The 15,158-nt window shown below is 39.4% G+C and overlaps 1 protein-coding gene across 1 annotated transcript in view; it reads right to left on the reverse strand.

The window, feature by feature from the left end:
* The window catches only part of LOC131052340 (protein FIP1), a 327,777-nt gene that overhangs the window by 279,408 nt on the left and 33,211 nt on the right, over nt 1–15,158 (reverse strand). Inside the window, exon 4 of the mRNA XM_057986981.2 lies at nt 7,337–7,386. Coding sequence (XP_057842964.1) covers nt 7,337–7,386 — 50 coding nt within the window. The remainder of the gene's footprint in view (nt 1–7,336; nt 7,387–15,158) is intronic.

The following is a 15,158-nucleotide window of genomic DNA, read 5'->3' on the forward strand; positions in this document are numbered from 1 at the left end:
TAGCAAGTGATGTTTTATAAATTAAAAGGTTATTTTAAAAGTGGGGCATGAAAGTGACATAAAAATTGGGAACCAAAAAGTAATATCAATTTCAAAGACTCAAAAGTCACTTCATTTTATTATTGGATGGAAAAAGTCAGAATATAAGAAAATAACCCTAAAAGTGCCTATAAAAAGAGTTGAGGACAGAAGAAGGATTCTAGCTGATTATCAATTTCTTATTTCTTGAGAATGAACAAGAGTTTTTCTTTCATTGCCCTAGGACAAAACCCTTTGGCAAGATGGGTTTGACGATGAAAACCCTCCCAGCCATTTGAGTCATTTCATCTTGAGATCACAAGAGTGCTTAGTACTCCAATTTCCTTGGTATTTGGTGTTGGCGGCAATATTGTACACAAAAATAAAACTAGTTAATTAAGTTGTAATTGTCTTGGTTAGTTGGAAACCGAGGGGTGGTAGTTGCGGTGCGACGATCGGCGCTCACACCCCCTCGGTATCTTTATATACTTCCGAATGTAACTTGTGAGACACGATTATGAATGGAATAACATCTCTTATACTTTATCTGATATCTATGGCATTAGTATTCTGCATTACGTGTTTTATCTGTATGTTGTAAGTTTTTCACCCGAGAGGGTAAACACTTGGCGTCGTTGCCTAGACATACTTGGGAAAGGAAGGAGCGGATGGCGCACGGACACAATGGCCCTACCCGTTGGTGAGATAAACCTAGAGGCCGACGATGCGCAAACAGAGCTCTACCACGAAGAAGACACTGCAACGAGGGAATTCTCAATCCTCCTTCAAGTGGCCATTGAGACCTACGTCCGAAGGGAGGCCACGGAAGCTAAAATCCCAACAAGTGTCGTGTGGACAGCACTGGAAGTTAGCCCGGCAATAAATCGGTTGATGAACCACCTCCCCTGGTTGCTTGCACAGGCATCACTGGCACAACGAACTCGCATGGAGGAGATTGCCCGGGAAGAGCAACGCCAACAAATCCTCCAACAGTACGAAGAAAGCAGCCGCCGAGAAGCGGAGCGTGATGGCACGAGGCCAAGAGGAAATTGAACCCTGAATCCCAGAGGGATAAAAGAACATTCTATATTTGAATAAAGGTGTCATAATATTGACACAAGTTGTATCTGATGAGATGAATTAATAAAGGAGTGTTGTTTTTATGTGTTGTTATTTATGGAAATGTACGGGAATTAATGCCCAACCTATTAAACAAAGATAGAAATAAGAAAGCACAAACGGAGGAGTGGGAGGCTGCACAAAGGGCCTTGATTCTGGAGCAGCAAGTAGAACGTAGACGGAGGCTGAGGCAACTTGCCGAAGGACGACCTGCCGAAGGGTTGCCCGAAGGGAACCAAGAAGGTGTCACGGAGGGGGCAGAAGCGGAGGGAAATTTCTACGTGTCGCCAAAACACCGTAGGGTGAGAAGCCACGAAGAGTTTTTGGAGGAAACAAGGTTACGGAGGAATCTAGTCGAAGAGACCCGGGATCAGTTCAGAAACTTATCCCTTACGCCACGAAGTGAGGACCACCAAATGGAGCCAGTAGCGGGCGCGGGTGAGAACGAAGGGGAGGACAACCGTATGGCTATAGGTGCGACACACGGCAGGCAAAACACCGTACCCCCAGCCACCCAAGCAGGACACACCACTGACGCCGGAGGGAGTGGCATAGGGGCACAGACACAACCACAGCCACCTCCGGGGAGACGACCCCCGTCAATGACGAGTAAATAGAAACTATCGAAGTTCAACGGCGACGGGAAGGAAGATCTGTCCGCCATTGTTGCACTTCCGAAACCATATGGTCAGCGAACGGTGTTACCGACCAGGACGAATGGGTAACACAATTTCCAGCAACCTTAAGGGGAGTGGCCATCGACTGGTACTCAGATATGGATAAGACCAAAGTCGGCACATGGCCCGACCTGAAGAAGGAATTCAGGGTAGAGTTCCGCCTTCTCAGAGACGAAAATGAAATAGTAGCCGAAATCTTTGGCACAAAGCAGAACAAGAACGAGACTGTCCGAGCCTATAGTTGGCAGCTTAAGGAACTGTTGGGGAAAATGGAGAGTCAACCAGCGGACGGGTTGAAAAAGAGATGGTTCATGGAGGGACTGAAACACTCCATCCGGAAGAAGATGAAAATTGTTCCACCAACCTCGTACGAAGATGCATATAATAGAACGATGGATCTCGAGAGTGAGACCAAGACATCCAAGAAGAAAAAGAATAAGGATAGCTCGTCCGAGGATGATGACTCTTCTAAGGGAAGCAGCAGAGATGGCGAGTTCGGCAAAAAGGTGCAAGCCATGCAAAAGGACATGCTAAGGATGATGAAAGAGCTGAAGGTTATGAAGGGAGGTCCGAGCAAGACCGACGAAGGGGAGCTTTGGTGCACGGAATGTAAGACGGACAGCCACACGAAAGGCTCCTGCTAGAAGAAGGCCTATTGTGATATATGCCAGTTGATGGGGCATCCCACCAGGGAATGCCCCTACAACATGAAAACACGGAACCAAAAAGTATTGCTTACGCAGGAACAACCAACTACATCAGGCGGTACCGGCAGCTCCCAGGCGAACAACAATGCAACATCGGGAGGCTACCGAGATAACCGGTGGGGAGGACGAAACAACAATAACAATACAAGGAGCTAGATCCAATACAACTCCAAAGGCCGACTGATGGTACAATGCAGAGCGTGCAACCAATGGGGGCACTTCTCTCGAGACTGCCCGAAGGGAGAGGCCACACAATATTTGTGCAAATGGTGCGGACCGGGAGACCACGAAGACGCCACCTGCCCGAAGTCTGATGTCAACTTGCTCAATATCGAGGAAACCAAAGAAGAGGAAGTGTTGGCCGTAACCCGCGCCCAAGCCAGACACGCAATGTGCCTAGACCCGGAGACGGAGAAGCGAAGGGTACGGGAAGCACGGGAAGAAATTGAGAAAGAGATACAAGAAAGGGCGAAGGCAAAGGGTACGACGGGTACTTCTAGCCGACCGGAGGCGGAGGAGGCTATACTAAATCAAATTTTAAAACTAGAGGTGCCTGTGAAGGTGCACGACCTCCTCCAGACGATGCCTCAATTACGAACGACATTGCTGAATAATCTCTCCCAACCACGCACCAATACCAACCACCACACAGATGTTCCTGGGGGGTCTACAATAGACCCCATGCTGCTGGCAGTTAACACTGGAAGGAACCCGGCCATTGTCGAGATGGGTATCCTCGGCACCATTCTAACTGATACCATCGTCGATGGTGGATCATGAGTGAATGTTCTTCTACAAGAAACCTGGCGGAAGCTGGGGAAGCCGACGCTGTGGCCATCTACATTCAATTTGCTGGGAGCAGATCAACATGGAATCAAACCCATCGGGACACTAATGGGCCAGCAAGTTACCATCGGGGCGCAACCCTTCATATTGGACTTCGTGGTAATCCCACTAAAGAAAAAAGGGTATGATGCGATCTTAGGGAGAGGGTGGCTAGTGGCAGCCAAGGCCACCCACAACTGGAAGAAGAACACTCTGTCTATGGAGAATGGAGGAAGGAAGTTTATCATAGACCTTGGGATGCAGTTGGTTAGTGAGGAACTGGCATCATCTTCGAAATCGGAGGGTGAAGGAGAAGGCGACCTGAGGGACAAAGGACGGGGCTACAGGGAGCCCAAAGACGAAGGGATTCTCATACTAGGAGAGTGCTCCGAGGATGAGACGGGGTCATTGAACGGGCTCTTCCACTGGCAGATGGAGGATTACGAAATGTTCCAGAGCTACAGGCTCGAAGTAGAGGAACCAGAGCAAGCAACAAAGGAGGTGTACATGTCGGAATACAGAGAATATTGGAAGGGAGACGCCTCAAACCTCGGTGACGTAGATAATTCCAAGATCATTCGTGTCAGCAACGATTGGAACCCTGTGTGGAAGGCTGTAGCCTTCAAAATCTTTATTATTCTTCTTCTTCTTATGTACGGGAAGGAGACCGTGGTTCCTGTAGAATTTATGGTTCCAGGTCTTCGGATGGCCATTGAAAATAGAATTGCCATCAACAGGTCCAAATTGAAACCCTACCACGAGAAGCGCGCAGGGGACCCGAGCGGACCCCGCGAGGGGCGCTACCCCTCGACCCCGCTAGGGCACTGCCCCTAGACCCCCAGTTTACTTTTGAGCTACAATACACTTTTTGAGTTGGGTAAAGGCATCAGAGAAGTCACGGTAAGTATTGGGTTGTCCCGTACTGTGAGAAAGAAGCTTGAAGCTCAGCATTGGTGGGAAGCCATAAGCCGTAGAGGGAGATGGATTTGGAGGTTGCGAAGAAACAGAGTCTGAGGGAAGGCATTGTAGGCACGCGAAGTCATACGACACCAGGGAGTTATTCAATTCAGTTATCAACCTTTGGAGAGTGTGATGGAGGATTTGAGGCATCTCCTAGCCTTTGTGCCAGAGGGTTGTGGCCACTTCCCAGCAGGAATGGTATGCTTTGAGGAACTCGGAGTATGTCTCGACTGGAGGAGAGGTTGCCTTGGTGGATGCACAGAGGGCTCGGGTGGAGCTGACCACGAGGTTGGAGGCAGGAGTAGCGTGAGACTTAGCTCAACGTACCCAGGAGTTGGATGCCGAGAGGGCAGCGCGGGTGGCTATCGAGGACAAATTGGCTAGGGAGACAGTATCATTTGAGTAATAGTTGGTGGAGGCTGAGACTGAAAAGCGTGTTTTGCAGACAAGTTTGGTTTAGGCACAGGAGGACTGTGATGTCAAAGGAAGCACTAATGGTGAAATCCGCACTTGAGCATTGGAATGGTAGCAGAAAAGGGTTTTTAGGCGAGGACGCAACAGGTGGTTGTGGACAAGAAGGATAAGGAGGTGTTGGAGGCAGCCTATATGGTAAAGACTGCCATGGAGCGGCAGATGGTGGCGGAATGGGATCTAAAGAGGAGGACGGAGCAAGTGTACGAGCTCCATGGGCGCTTGGCGTCCACCGCGACACCACCAACGGCGCCTTCTTCATCAAGGACGCCCTCTGCACCCCCTTAGTTTTTGATTTTGGGTTCTGTAGTCCCCATGTATTCTCCATTTTGTTGTAAGTCGCCTGGAGACGACTTTTCTTTTGGGGGGGGATGATGTTGGCGGCAATATTGTACACGAAAATAAAACTAGTTAATTAAGTTGTAATTGTCTTGGTTAGTTGGCAACCGAGGGGTGGTAGTTGCGGTGTGACGGTTGGCGCTCGCACCCCCTCGATATCTTTATATACTTCCGAATGTAACTTGTGAGACACGATTATGAATGGAATAACATCTCTTATACTTTATCTGATATCTATGGCATTATTATTCTGCATTACGTGTTTTATTTGTATGTTGTAAGTTATTCACCCGAGAGGGTAAACATTTGGTGATTGGTGTTGTTGCAGATTCTGTTTGAACTTGTGAGGAGATTTTAGTATAAGTTTCAGTTTGGGGTTTTGATATCAATATATTTACAGATTTCCAATTGATTTTGTCGGTGCGTGTTTCAGAATAAATATATATTCGAGCTTCATGTTTTTTTTCCAATTTTCAATGTTTTGTGTGAAGAGTAACTTTTAAATTTTGAGTATTATTGCCTTAGCAGATCTGTTACTGCATTTTTGGAGAGTTTCCTTTGATTGTATGCTTCTAAATTCTAGTCATACCATTTACTAAAACTGGCCACCCCAAATCCTATGAGATATTTAATTATTTGGCTACCATACAAGATAAATTTCTGGCTGTGCATTTTGAAATAACATCGAACTGCTGTATAAGTGAATTATACAGATTTATGGACTGCATTGAAGCTGGGAGTAATACTTACGAATGTGTACCTTCATTGATTCTGGCCATACCACAGCAGGGGTAAATTGTTGTCCTTTGGATGTTTTTAAAGAGTAAAAATTCCTGCAATTTCTTCTACCAATCCAGCCAGCCCTCTGGAGTTTGGGAAATGACTTATATTGGGCTGTGGAATCCATTTCTGGAAAATAACTGAGTTTTCAGTAGTTGGTACAGCTGTTTATTGGATTACATATTGGAATTTCTGGTAAGCTCTTAGTTTTGTGTTCCAGTGCTGATTATAGGTGTTTTTATTCGCATATTATTGTAGTTGGGATTCATATGAACTTACCTACAGTTTGCTTGCATTTCCAGCACCATTTACTTATCTTGTAAACTTCTACGTGGTTTGATGTCAGACACTAACTACATGGACATTGCAAGAAGATCCTAGACAGTTTACCATTGGATCCATATTAAATTTGCATATCATTATCTGCCAATTTAGCGTTGAGCCATGATCCACTAGTTATCTGCCAGTTTGGAATTGACCAATTGTGCAATAATTTACCCATTTGGCATTAATCAGATCTACTTATTATCTATCAGATTGGCATTGATTAGATCTGCTTGTTATCTACTAGTGGTTTTGATCATATCTGTATACTTATCTTTGATTGTAAACTGGAGAAAATGCCCCCAGCGAGTTGAGAATTAATTGCTTATTGTTCACATTGCAGTTTCGGAATGCTCTCACCTTGCCCACCCCACGATCTTGGGGACCAAAATGAACTTGTGTAGGTAAATTCTACTAAAATTCTTGACAGGGACATTACACCCCCCAAGGTCATCCAACCAGGGCCCTTTGCCAAGGGACATCTTCCAATTTTGTAATAACTCATTTGCTATTATCAAATAGAATATAGGTTCCTCTTCTAGTGATACAAATTAGACCCAACTCGCCCAATATTTTGGCATCCTCTATCTTTTTTGTTAATGAATCCTCTCTCTTAGATTTTTGGATATTTGTAAACTATTTATAGTCATCTTGTCGTCTCACAAGCTCTTCCCTTCTGATAGGACTAGAGTTCATTAGATTTCCTTTCAATTTTTGTTTTGCTATTCGATATCTTTTAGTTTTAAGCTTTCTTGGGAGACTCTTTTTAGTTCCCACTTGCTATTGTCTTTAATTATATTTCCCAGTCCCCCTTGACCTTTTTTGGTCTATTGTGGACATTAATATAACATTTCTCTTTCTTCTTTCTAAATTCCTCCCTTTACCAATTAATTACAAGTAGAGATTTTATGGATACAACATAAGCACAACCATGTTTGAAAATCGCATCATGCTAATAAAGATAAGAACTAGTAGCCAACAACTAATAAATTATAACTTTATCAAGTTTGTGAGGGAAATAAAAGTTAGCTTAAAATGAGAAATAAAATACACAATACCACAAAACATTTAAATTTCAATATCGTAAAATGAAAGGAAACGCAAGGAAGTAAATACCTGCATGCGCTCTTTCTTAACTTGGTAAACCAAGTAATGTTGCAAAACACCTACAACCAACCACATGAGGGCTTAGTACAAAGAAAATAACAACCCAAACATCTAGAAGATAAAAGCCAACATGTAAGACACTATTAGTAAAAGAGAAACTTAATCATTTTTTAACAAATAACCTTCAAAATAATTTTCCTTTGAGAACTCAACATTTAAACTTTGCAGACACAATTAATATCATTGAGCACAATTATGAGTGTATGTATCTAGAGGGTTTACAAATAAAATCACCCTTGTGATGTTATATATACTCTCTTCTAATGATTTATGACTAGAAGAAAATATCCTTTATTTACCTATATCCTTTATCAGCAAGGCTACAGAGAAAATCATAAAAAATGTTGTGATGTTCTTATTAAAATAAGATTACATTTATTCCATAATTAATACAGATGCAAAAGCATATGGATTTCAAAGAATCAATGTTGTTCAATTAATCAAGGAGACAAAGCTCCTTTAAATAGAGTTACAAAGACAATGTTTCTAAAAGAAACAACTGTTAACTAGAGACGAAATTAGAAACAACTTAAATGACCATTAATAACACAAAGAGAAAGATATTATTCTAATACCCTCCCTTAATGGTCATCGTTCTAACTACCAAGAGAAATAACAGAGAAGGTTGCCCCCTTCTTCTCAGAACACGCTGCAACAGAAGACAAGAGCCTACCACTAACTCTGCCACTTGAGATGAGTCTGCCATCAACCCTCCCAGAAACTGCAGAACTTCTGGAGATACCCAAAACAACACCAACCGTCCAACCTGATGTTGGAGAACTGTCCCTCCCTATAACCAAAGACACACCAAGAACAGCTGTCACGATTTTGAGGAAAAAATCGGCAAACCCTCCAAACTATTGCAGATGAGCAAGATGCCCAAAAATAGACTACAAACAAGAAACTAGTGCAGACGTTCGCACAACAACTCCAGGTGCGACTAAAAACAGACTGCAGCAAAGTACAATTTTTGAGGGAAAAATCATAAACCCTCACGATTTTTTTTTACAGGGACAAAAAATATTTTAAAACCCACAGATTATTTTTTAGGACAAAATTATTAAAACCCACAGATTTTTTCAAGGGAAAAAAATATTAAAACCCATCAGAATTTTTTTTTAGGTAAAAAAATATTAAAAACCGAAACAAACATTGATGCCCATAAGCCATCTTCACCCTTTTCGAGGCACGAAAAACAAGGTACTGAGAAGATGCTAAGTGCACAAAACCTGACTACCTTCCAACATCAAGTTGGTCAATGACGCCATCCTGCACGTTTCCCAATGCACGGAAAACAAAAAACTAAGAAGAGGCACTGGCACGGAATTCAAAAAATTCAAATCCCAATGCAGAAACAGGGGCAGATGCAGGTACATACTTCAAAAAATGAAGTACATCGAGCATGAATTTCAAGAAAAAAATTCGGCTGACCCAAAAAAATCCGAAGACAACCCAGAAATCCTTGCGAAAAACCCAGAACGAATCTACTGTCAGAATTTGGATCCACTGGCTCGAAAATCGAAGCACCAAGAAAATTCTGACGATGACCCAGTTGAGATCTTGAAAAACCCACCAAGAATCTTTGCTCAGAAAAAAAATTCGACTGAATCTGGAGGGTCAAAACCCTAGCCGAAAATGCAAATTTCCGTCCAAAAATGGCAGAAAAAAATTTGCAGGTGGGAAAAAAATTGCATCGCGTGGTTGCACGAAATGCAGGAGAGACGGGTCACAGGAGAGGGCAGAAAATAGCCAGAAAGCCCTAGTAGCTGCAGCCAAAACAAATTGCCAAAGTAGCAATTTCGAATAAACAAAGAAATTTTTCAAAAAAAACTGTTAAAAATTCATGACGAATTTTTAATTGAAAAATTATTTCGAAAATAACCAAGGCTCTGATACCATAATACAGATGCAAAAGCATATGGATTTCAAAGAATCAATGTTGTTCAATTAATCAAGGAGACAAAGCTCCTTTAAATAGAGTTACAAAGACGATGTTTCTAAAAGAAACAATCGTTAACTAGAGACGAAATTAGAAACAACTTAAATGACCATTAATAACACAAAGAGAAAGATATTATTCTAATAATAATGGTCATCTTAGTTGTCCTTTTTAGTTCATTTAGTGTAACTACTGCCTCTTTATTAGAAGGCGTAGTTAGCTTTTTAGCTTTTTAAGCATATTTAGCTTTTAAGCTTCACTTTGAAGCTTTCGTTAAACGGTTTGCTCTTTTTAGAACACCGCCTTGTAATCTCTACTTAAGGAGCCTTTGTCTCCTTAATTGAATACATCAATTATTTAAGCAATTAATTTTTCAATGGCATCAGAGCAAGTCAATGGAATTTTTTAGGATTTGGCAACTTTTTTAATAAAAATTCGTGGAGGTACCTAGAAATTTTTTTTCCATAAATTTTTTTATCATTTTTTTTATGAAAAAAATTGTTGGAGTTTGGAGTTTTCTGGAGGGTATTTTCACAAGGGTTTTTCAACCCATTTTTTATGTCTGAAGAAAATTCGCGAGTTACTGAGCACGTGAAAATGAGGGTTTTGTTTTCTTGGAGATCGCAAAAATTTTAGGACCCTTTTTTGCATCAGTTTGTGGGTATTTTTGTTTGCAAGGTCGCAAATTTTACTCCACGTGTTTTTTGTTCTCTTATCACGTGACCTCTGGTCATTTTTGCAAGATTCGCAATTTCTCTATGCACTCGAACTCTACAATTTTATTCCCCCACGATTTTTTCTTTGGTCACGTGTGTTTTTTTCTGCTGTTGTTTCTCTGCTCCACCTCCGCGCGTTCTTTTTTGAGCGCAGTTTTATGTGATTACCTGTGCATTTTTTTATCCATGTTCCCTACGGCGACGCGGATTTCTTCTATTTTTTTATCCTATTTTTTGTTGGGCGACATGATTTTGTGAAGGGTTTTTCTACAAACACGCGTGCCAAGGTTTCATGTCATGTCATGTCTACAGATTCAGTCTCTTTCTTTCACTGGCAAACCTGGACCCGACTTCAACTCGACCTATTTCTACAGATTTCGTGGGTTCCCTCTACAACTTCATTTAGAAATATTTTGGCTGAGTTTTTTTTGGTTTGTTGTTTGTGGCACTTTTTGCCTGACGGAGGAGGGTCTTTTTGCGTGCGTCAATTTCTCATTGCTAGAGGTCGTTGAATCTTGGTTTGGCCAGCGGCTTCTTTGCATGGTCGATTTGACTTTTTTTTTCTCTAGCTGTCTAATGGGTTTTTATAAATTTTTTATCTTTAAAAAAATTATTTTTCGGTTTTCCGATTTTTTTTTGCTACAAAAAAACATGGGAGGGTTTTAATAATTTTTTCGTCAAAAATTATTTGTCTGGGTTTTCACGATATTTTCCTTCAAATTTGTTTGTGGGTTTTCACGATTTTTTCCTAAAAAATTGTTTGTTGGGTTTTGATTCAATTTTTCTCCTCAAAAATCGTGTATCATCTGTAATTTGCGATGTTCGCATGGGATTTTGTTATTCTTGGGTTTTACCATTTTTTTCCTCAAAAATGATGATTTGTAACCTCAGATTTATGGGTTTGTCGCTTTTGCCCTCAAAAATAATGAATTCTCTTTTGGAGGGTTCCTGTTTTAGGGTTTGACAGTTTTTTCCACAAAAATCATGGTTTGTTGTAGTTTGTTTTTAGTCGCACCTGGCATTGCTAGGGCAAACATGTACACTCATGGTATCTTGCAGTCTATTTTGGAATTGTTGGAGCAAAGAGTGCTCAATGCTCATCTGTAAAAGGGTTTGTCAATTAATGCTCAAAATCATGGTTTCAAGTTTTCTTTCGGCTCAGTAATTTGCATGTGATAGTTCTATAATTCGCGTGTGAGGGTTACATCAAGTTGGACAGCTTTTGGTACTCTTGATCATTAACATTTTGCAAATCCTGGGAGGGTCTCCACAACAATGAAGTGTTCTGAAGAGAAGGGGCAGCCTTGTTTGCATTTGTGATCAAAGTACCTGCAATGTCATCTATAGGGTATTGAGTACAATGACCATTAGGGTGGGCATTAAAATAATATTATATTTATTCTATAATGGTCATCCTAGTTGTCCTTTTTAGCTCGTTTAGTGTAACAATTACTTTTATTAGAAGGCGTAGTTAGCTTTTTAGTTTTTAGCTTTTTTTTCTTTTTAAGCGTATTCAGCTTTTTAGCTTCAGTTTGAAGCTTCCGTTAAACAGTTTGTTCTTTTTAGAACACCGTCTTGTAATCTCTATTTAAGGAGACTTCATCTCCTTTATAGAATACATCGATTATTTGAGCAATTAATTTTTCAAATCTGTTAATAATTGTCAACATTATTTTGAACAAAAAATTACTGATTTATCTTGACATTTTTGCAAAATTTCCAGTTTTGGCCATATGTGACCTCTACCCTGCAATTTTTTCCTCAATCTACTTGTTTTTCTTGAATCTATAGCACTATCAACAGCAAAAACCAAGGATTTGCAATTCTTGCTTCTTTTTGAATCTGTATGGCCCATCCTTGTGTCATACTCATACCTACCATGTCCTAATACTCTCTTGATGCTTGCCACTTGCATCTTACCAAGGGTAAATTGGTAGATGGATTATTTTAATGATGCATGCATTGAATCCTAACATAAGATTTCTATGATTATCATATGTGCTAACCCATCCTTGGTATTAACTGTTTGTTCATGATTATATCCATGAATTGATTTATATGGTTTAGAGCCATACTTGGCTTGTATGATGCCATTTTGTGAGTTGTATGTTAGAATATCAATTGTGATTTGCTAGAGAGATCAATAATAATTAGTGCTTTATAATATTTTGTAATTATGATTATGTAGACTATAGATAATATAGTGTGATTTTCATGCTTTGAGATGTCATGTGTACCTTGAGTTCCATGCTTATGAACATGTTGACATATTGGTTTAATAATTAATTGTTTTCCAGCTATAATTTCATTATGGATTTGATGTTTGCCTTGACCATGTAGGACAAATATAGGTGTATGGACAATGGAAGGTACATATCACTTAACTGTCTCTCCTCAACTATTTATTTAAGTGAAAGGTACTTAAGCATCTTGGGATTCCTTTTGATATTTTTTGGTCTTTTGGTCTTTTTGGTCTTTATGATCATTTTACATCTTTTTACTTTTTTTTCTAGTTGAAACTTTTTCTGAGTTGACATTTTTGGGTTAAGGTTGGGTTATTTCTATTTTCTTGTTGACCTCGGGTTTCTTCCTTTTATCAAGAGAACCCATTGTGTTTTATTTGATTATCATTCCATTTTGGGATTGGATAAGTGAGAACAAAAGCATGAAGACTCCATAAATGGAGTTTGAGGGATTAGAGAACCTTGGGAATTTTATTTGCTTTGTGGGTTTTTTGTGTGAGGATTGTGGGTATTTGTTCTACAAGACAATATGCTTCCCACCATTCTGTGGATGGATTCTTGGCGCTTGTGAGAGCTTCCTCGATGTTTTAATGAAGGCTTTCCTCCTATATGTTGATTTGGAGCTTGATGGAGCTCAATATGTGCATGTGGACTTCTCATAAGCTTAGAAGTGGAGGTTTGCTCTTTCTCACTTGGTTTCTCGTTGGAAACAAGGGAAGGTATTCCCCTTTCCGCAATTGAAATGAGATTTTGAATGCCACGATTAATAATGTAATTGCTTTGTATAAAGCTACATCCATTTTAGTCCCTTGTATGGATTTTGGTGACTTGTTTGAAACCCTTGCGTGGGAGAATGACCTTGTCAATGGTGTATCCTTGATCTTCTTTTTCCATAGATCAACACTTTCCTAAACTAACATAGCCATATATTGCACATAATGATGATAATACAGTAAGGTGGTGAGTACATTCTCCATTGGTCCCCTTCTAGAAGATGCTTTAGAAGTGTGGGGGATTCCTTGTTTCAATTTTTTCATTTATCCACTTGTTTTCAGAAATTAGAAAACTGTAATTATGATTGATTGGATCCAATTGTGTATCGGAATTTAAGCACAAAATAGCTACGGTAATTGTAATCTTAATTAAAGCTAAATGATATTTAAATCTGATACAATTGGTAGTTTATGCCTTGGGCAGAAAGAGGGAAAAACTAAAAGAGTTTTGAAATTAATTGCTTCATTGTTTTGAGGGTTAGGCCTTTTGTCCTTGGAATTTCTGATCCAATGAGATACAAAGCAAGATTGTGGGGCATGGCTAGCTCCTAGAATGTTAAATTGCAATTTTGTATGTCATGGATGTCTTTTTCTAAGTTTTGGGAACCGCAAGAGTGTCCCTAGGTTCTATAAACTTCTATGGGCTCCTTTTCAACTAAATTCTATTCAATTTTATTATGTGTTGATTTCAAGGGTAGGCGAATTATATTAATTAGCACTACACAAAAATTTGGCTTCAAAAAACAGAAAAAAACTTCTATTTTGGGGAAATTTATTAAGGGATCTGGCTGTCACGGAAATTTCCCCACGATTGCAAATTCATCTATCAAGGGGTTTATAGATTTTTTCTTCCCCCTTCTTTTGCATATTAGAAGTTTTAGAAATGATCATATTTGACCAAGTTATGGTCAATTAACTCCAAACTATAAATGTGTGATAAAACCCTAAAAGATGATGTTATGAATGATTTCTTTATATTTTTGGAAAAAAAAATCATATCACAATCTAGAAGCTTGTAATTATTGGATGCATTTTTTTCTAATTTTGATAATAATTTGTGAAAACTAGTCATGCCTTCCTTGGGTTAATTAATGAATGATATTGTTTTATGTTGATGTATATAATGGTAGGATAGAAAAAATAATAATCCTTAGCCATCTCAAAGTGTCAAGTATTCATTTATTGCAAAAAGAAATGTGTGAGTTGATAGGTTTTTGGTCCTAACAACCATTATATCTCCTAGTTCTATGTCTCCTATGCATGATAGTGGAAAGAATAAAGGTTCATATTATGAATGTGTACGATATAATCCTTTATTTTCTTCTATCTTGCCTATCCTAAACGTTACTAGAGTAGAGATTGATTGGTCTTGTGGCATGTGTGATCTTTCTATTCTTATAGCATTTGTACATGGCAATTGAACCTAATAAATCTAATTCACTTTTTTACCCTAGTTCTTGAATCTAACTGATAAATCGATGGGGTCTCCTTTATTGTTGTAGTATTCTATTGCTATTTGTGTTTGTGCTAGTCTTGACATGAAGATGATGACACGTGTGTGTGCATTGCATTATTGCTTGTGTTGTATTTTTTAATGCAAAAAATTAAAATTAATCAGTTTCACCCCACTAATGCCCTTAGTAAATTTTGGCCATTAGAGAATCTGCCTTGGTTTTTTGTCATTTATCCACCTATGCCAATTTCAAACTAATTATGAATTCCTATTTTGCTTATATGGATTTGTAGCTTTCATTCAATAAATTTTAGCTTGGGTAGCACTTGAGCAAGGTGCTTGTAAAGCATACTCTTAGACAAGGTTTTTTGAAATTAATAGCTTATTTAATATATTGAACTTTTTATTTATAAAAAATAATACTTCTTTTTCTTTATTTACCACACATTGGCATATCTATAAAATGAATGTTATAGGTACAGGTACACACATCATGAACCACACTTAAATCTGCAAGAGAAAAGTAAGCAGTATATAAGAGTTCATCTACTCTTTCAATCAATAGGTCATAAGATAGGTATATACATTAACACTAGCATTACAAACCTTCCTTCGTTCCCTTCTTTCATAGCCTGAATTAGAGAGAG

The sequence above is a fragment of the Cryptomeria japonica genome, chromosome 2 (genome assembly GCF_030272615.1).
Source record: "Cryptomeria japonica chromosome 2, Sugi_1.0, whole genome shotgun sequence".
Taxonomy (NCBI): Eukaryota; Viridiplantae; Streptophyta; class Pinopsida; order Cupressales; family Cupressaceae; genus Cryptomeria; species Cryptomeria japonica.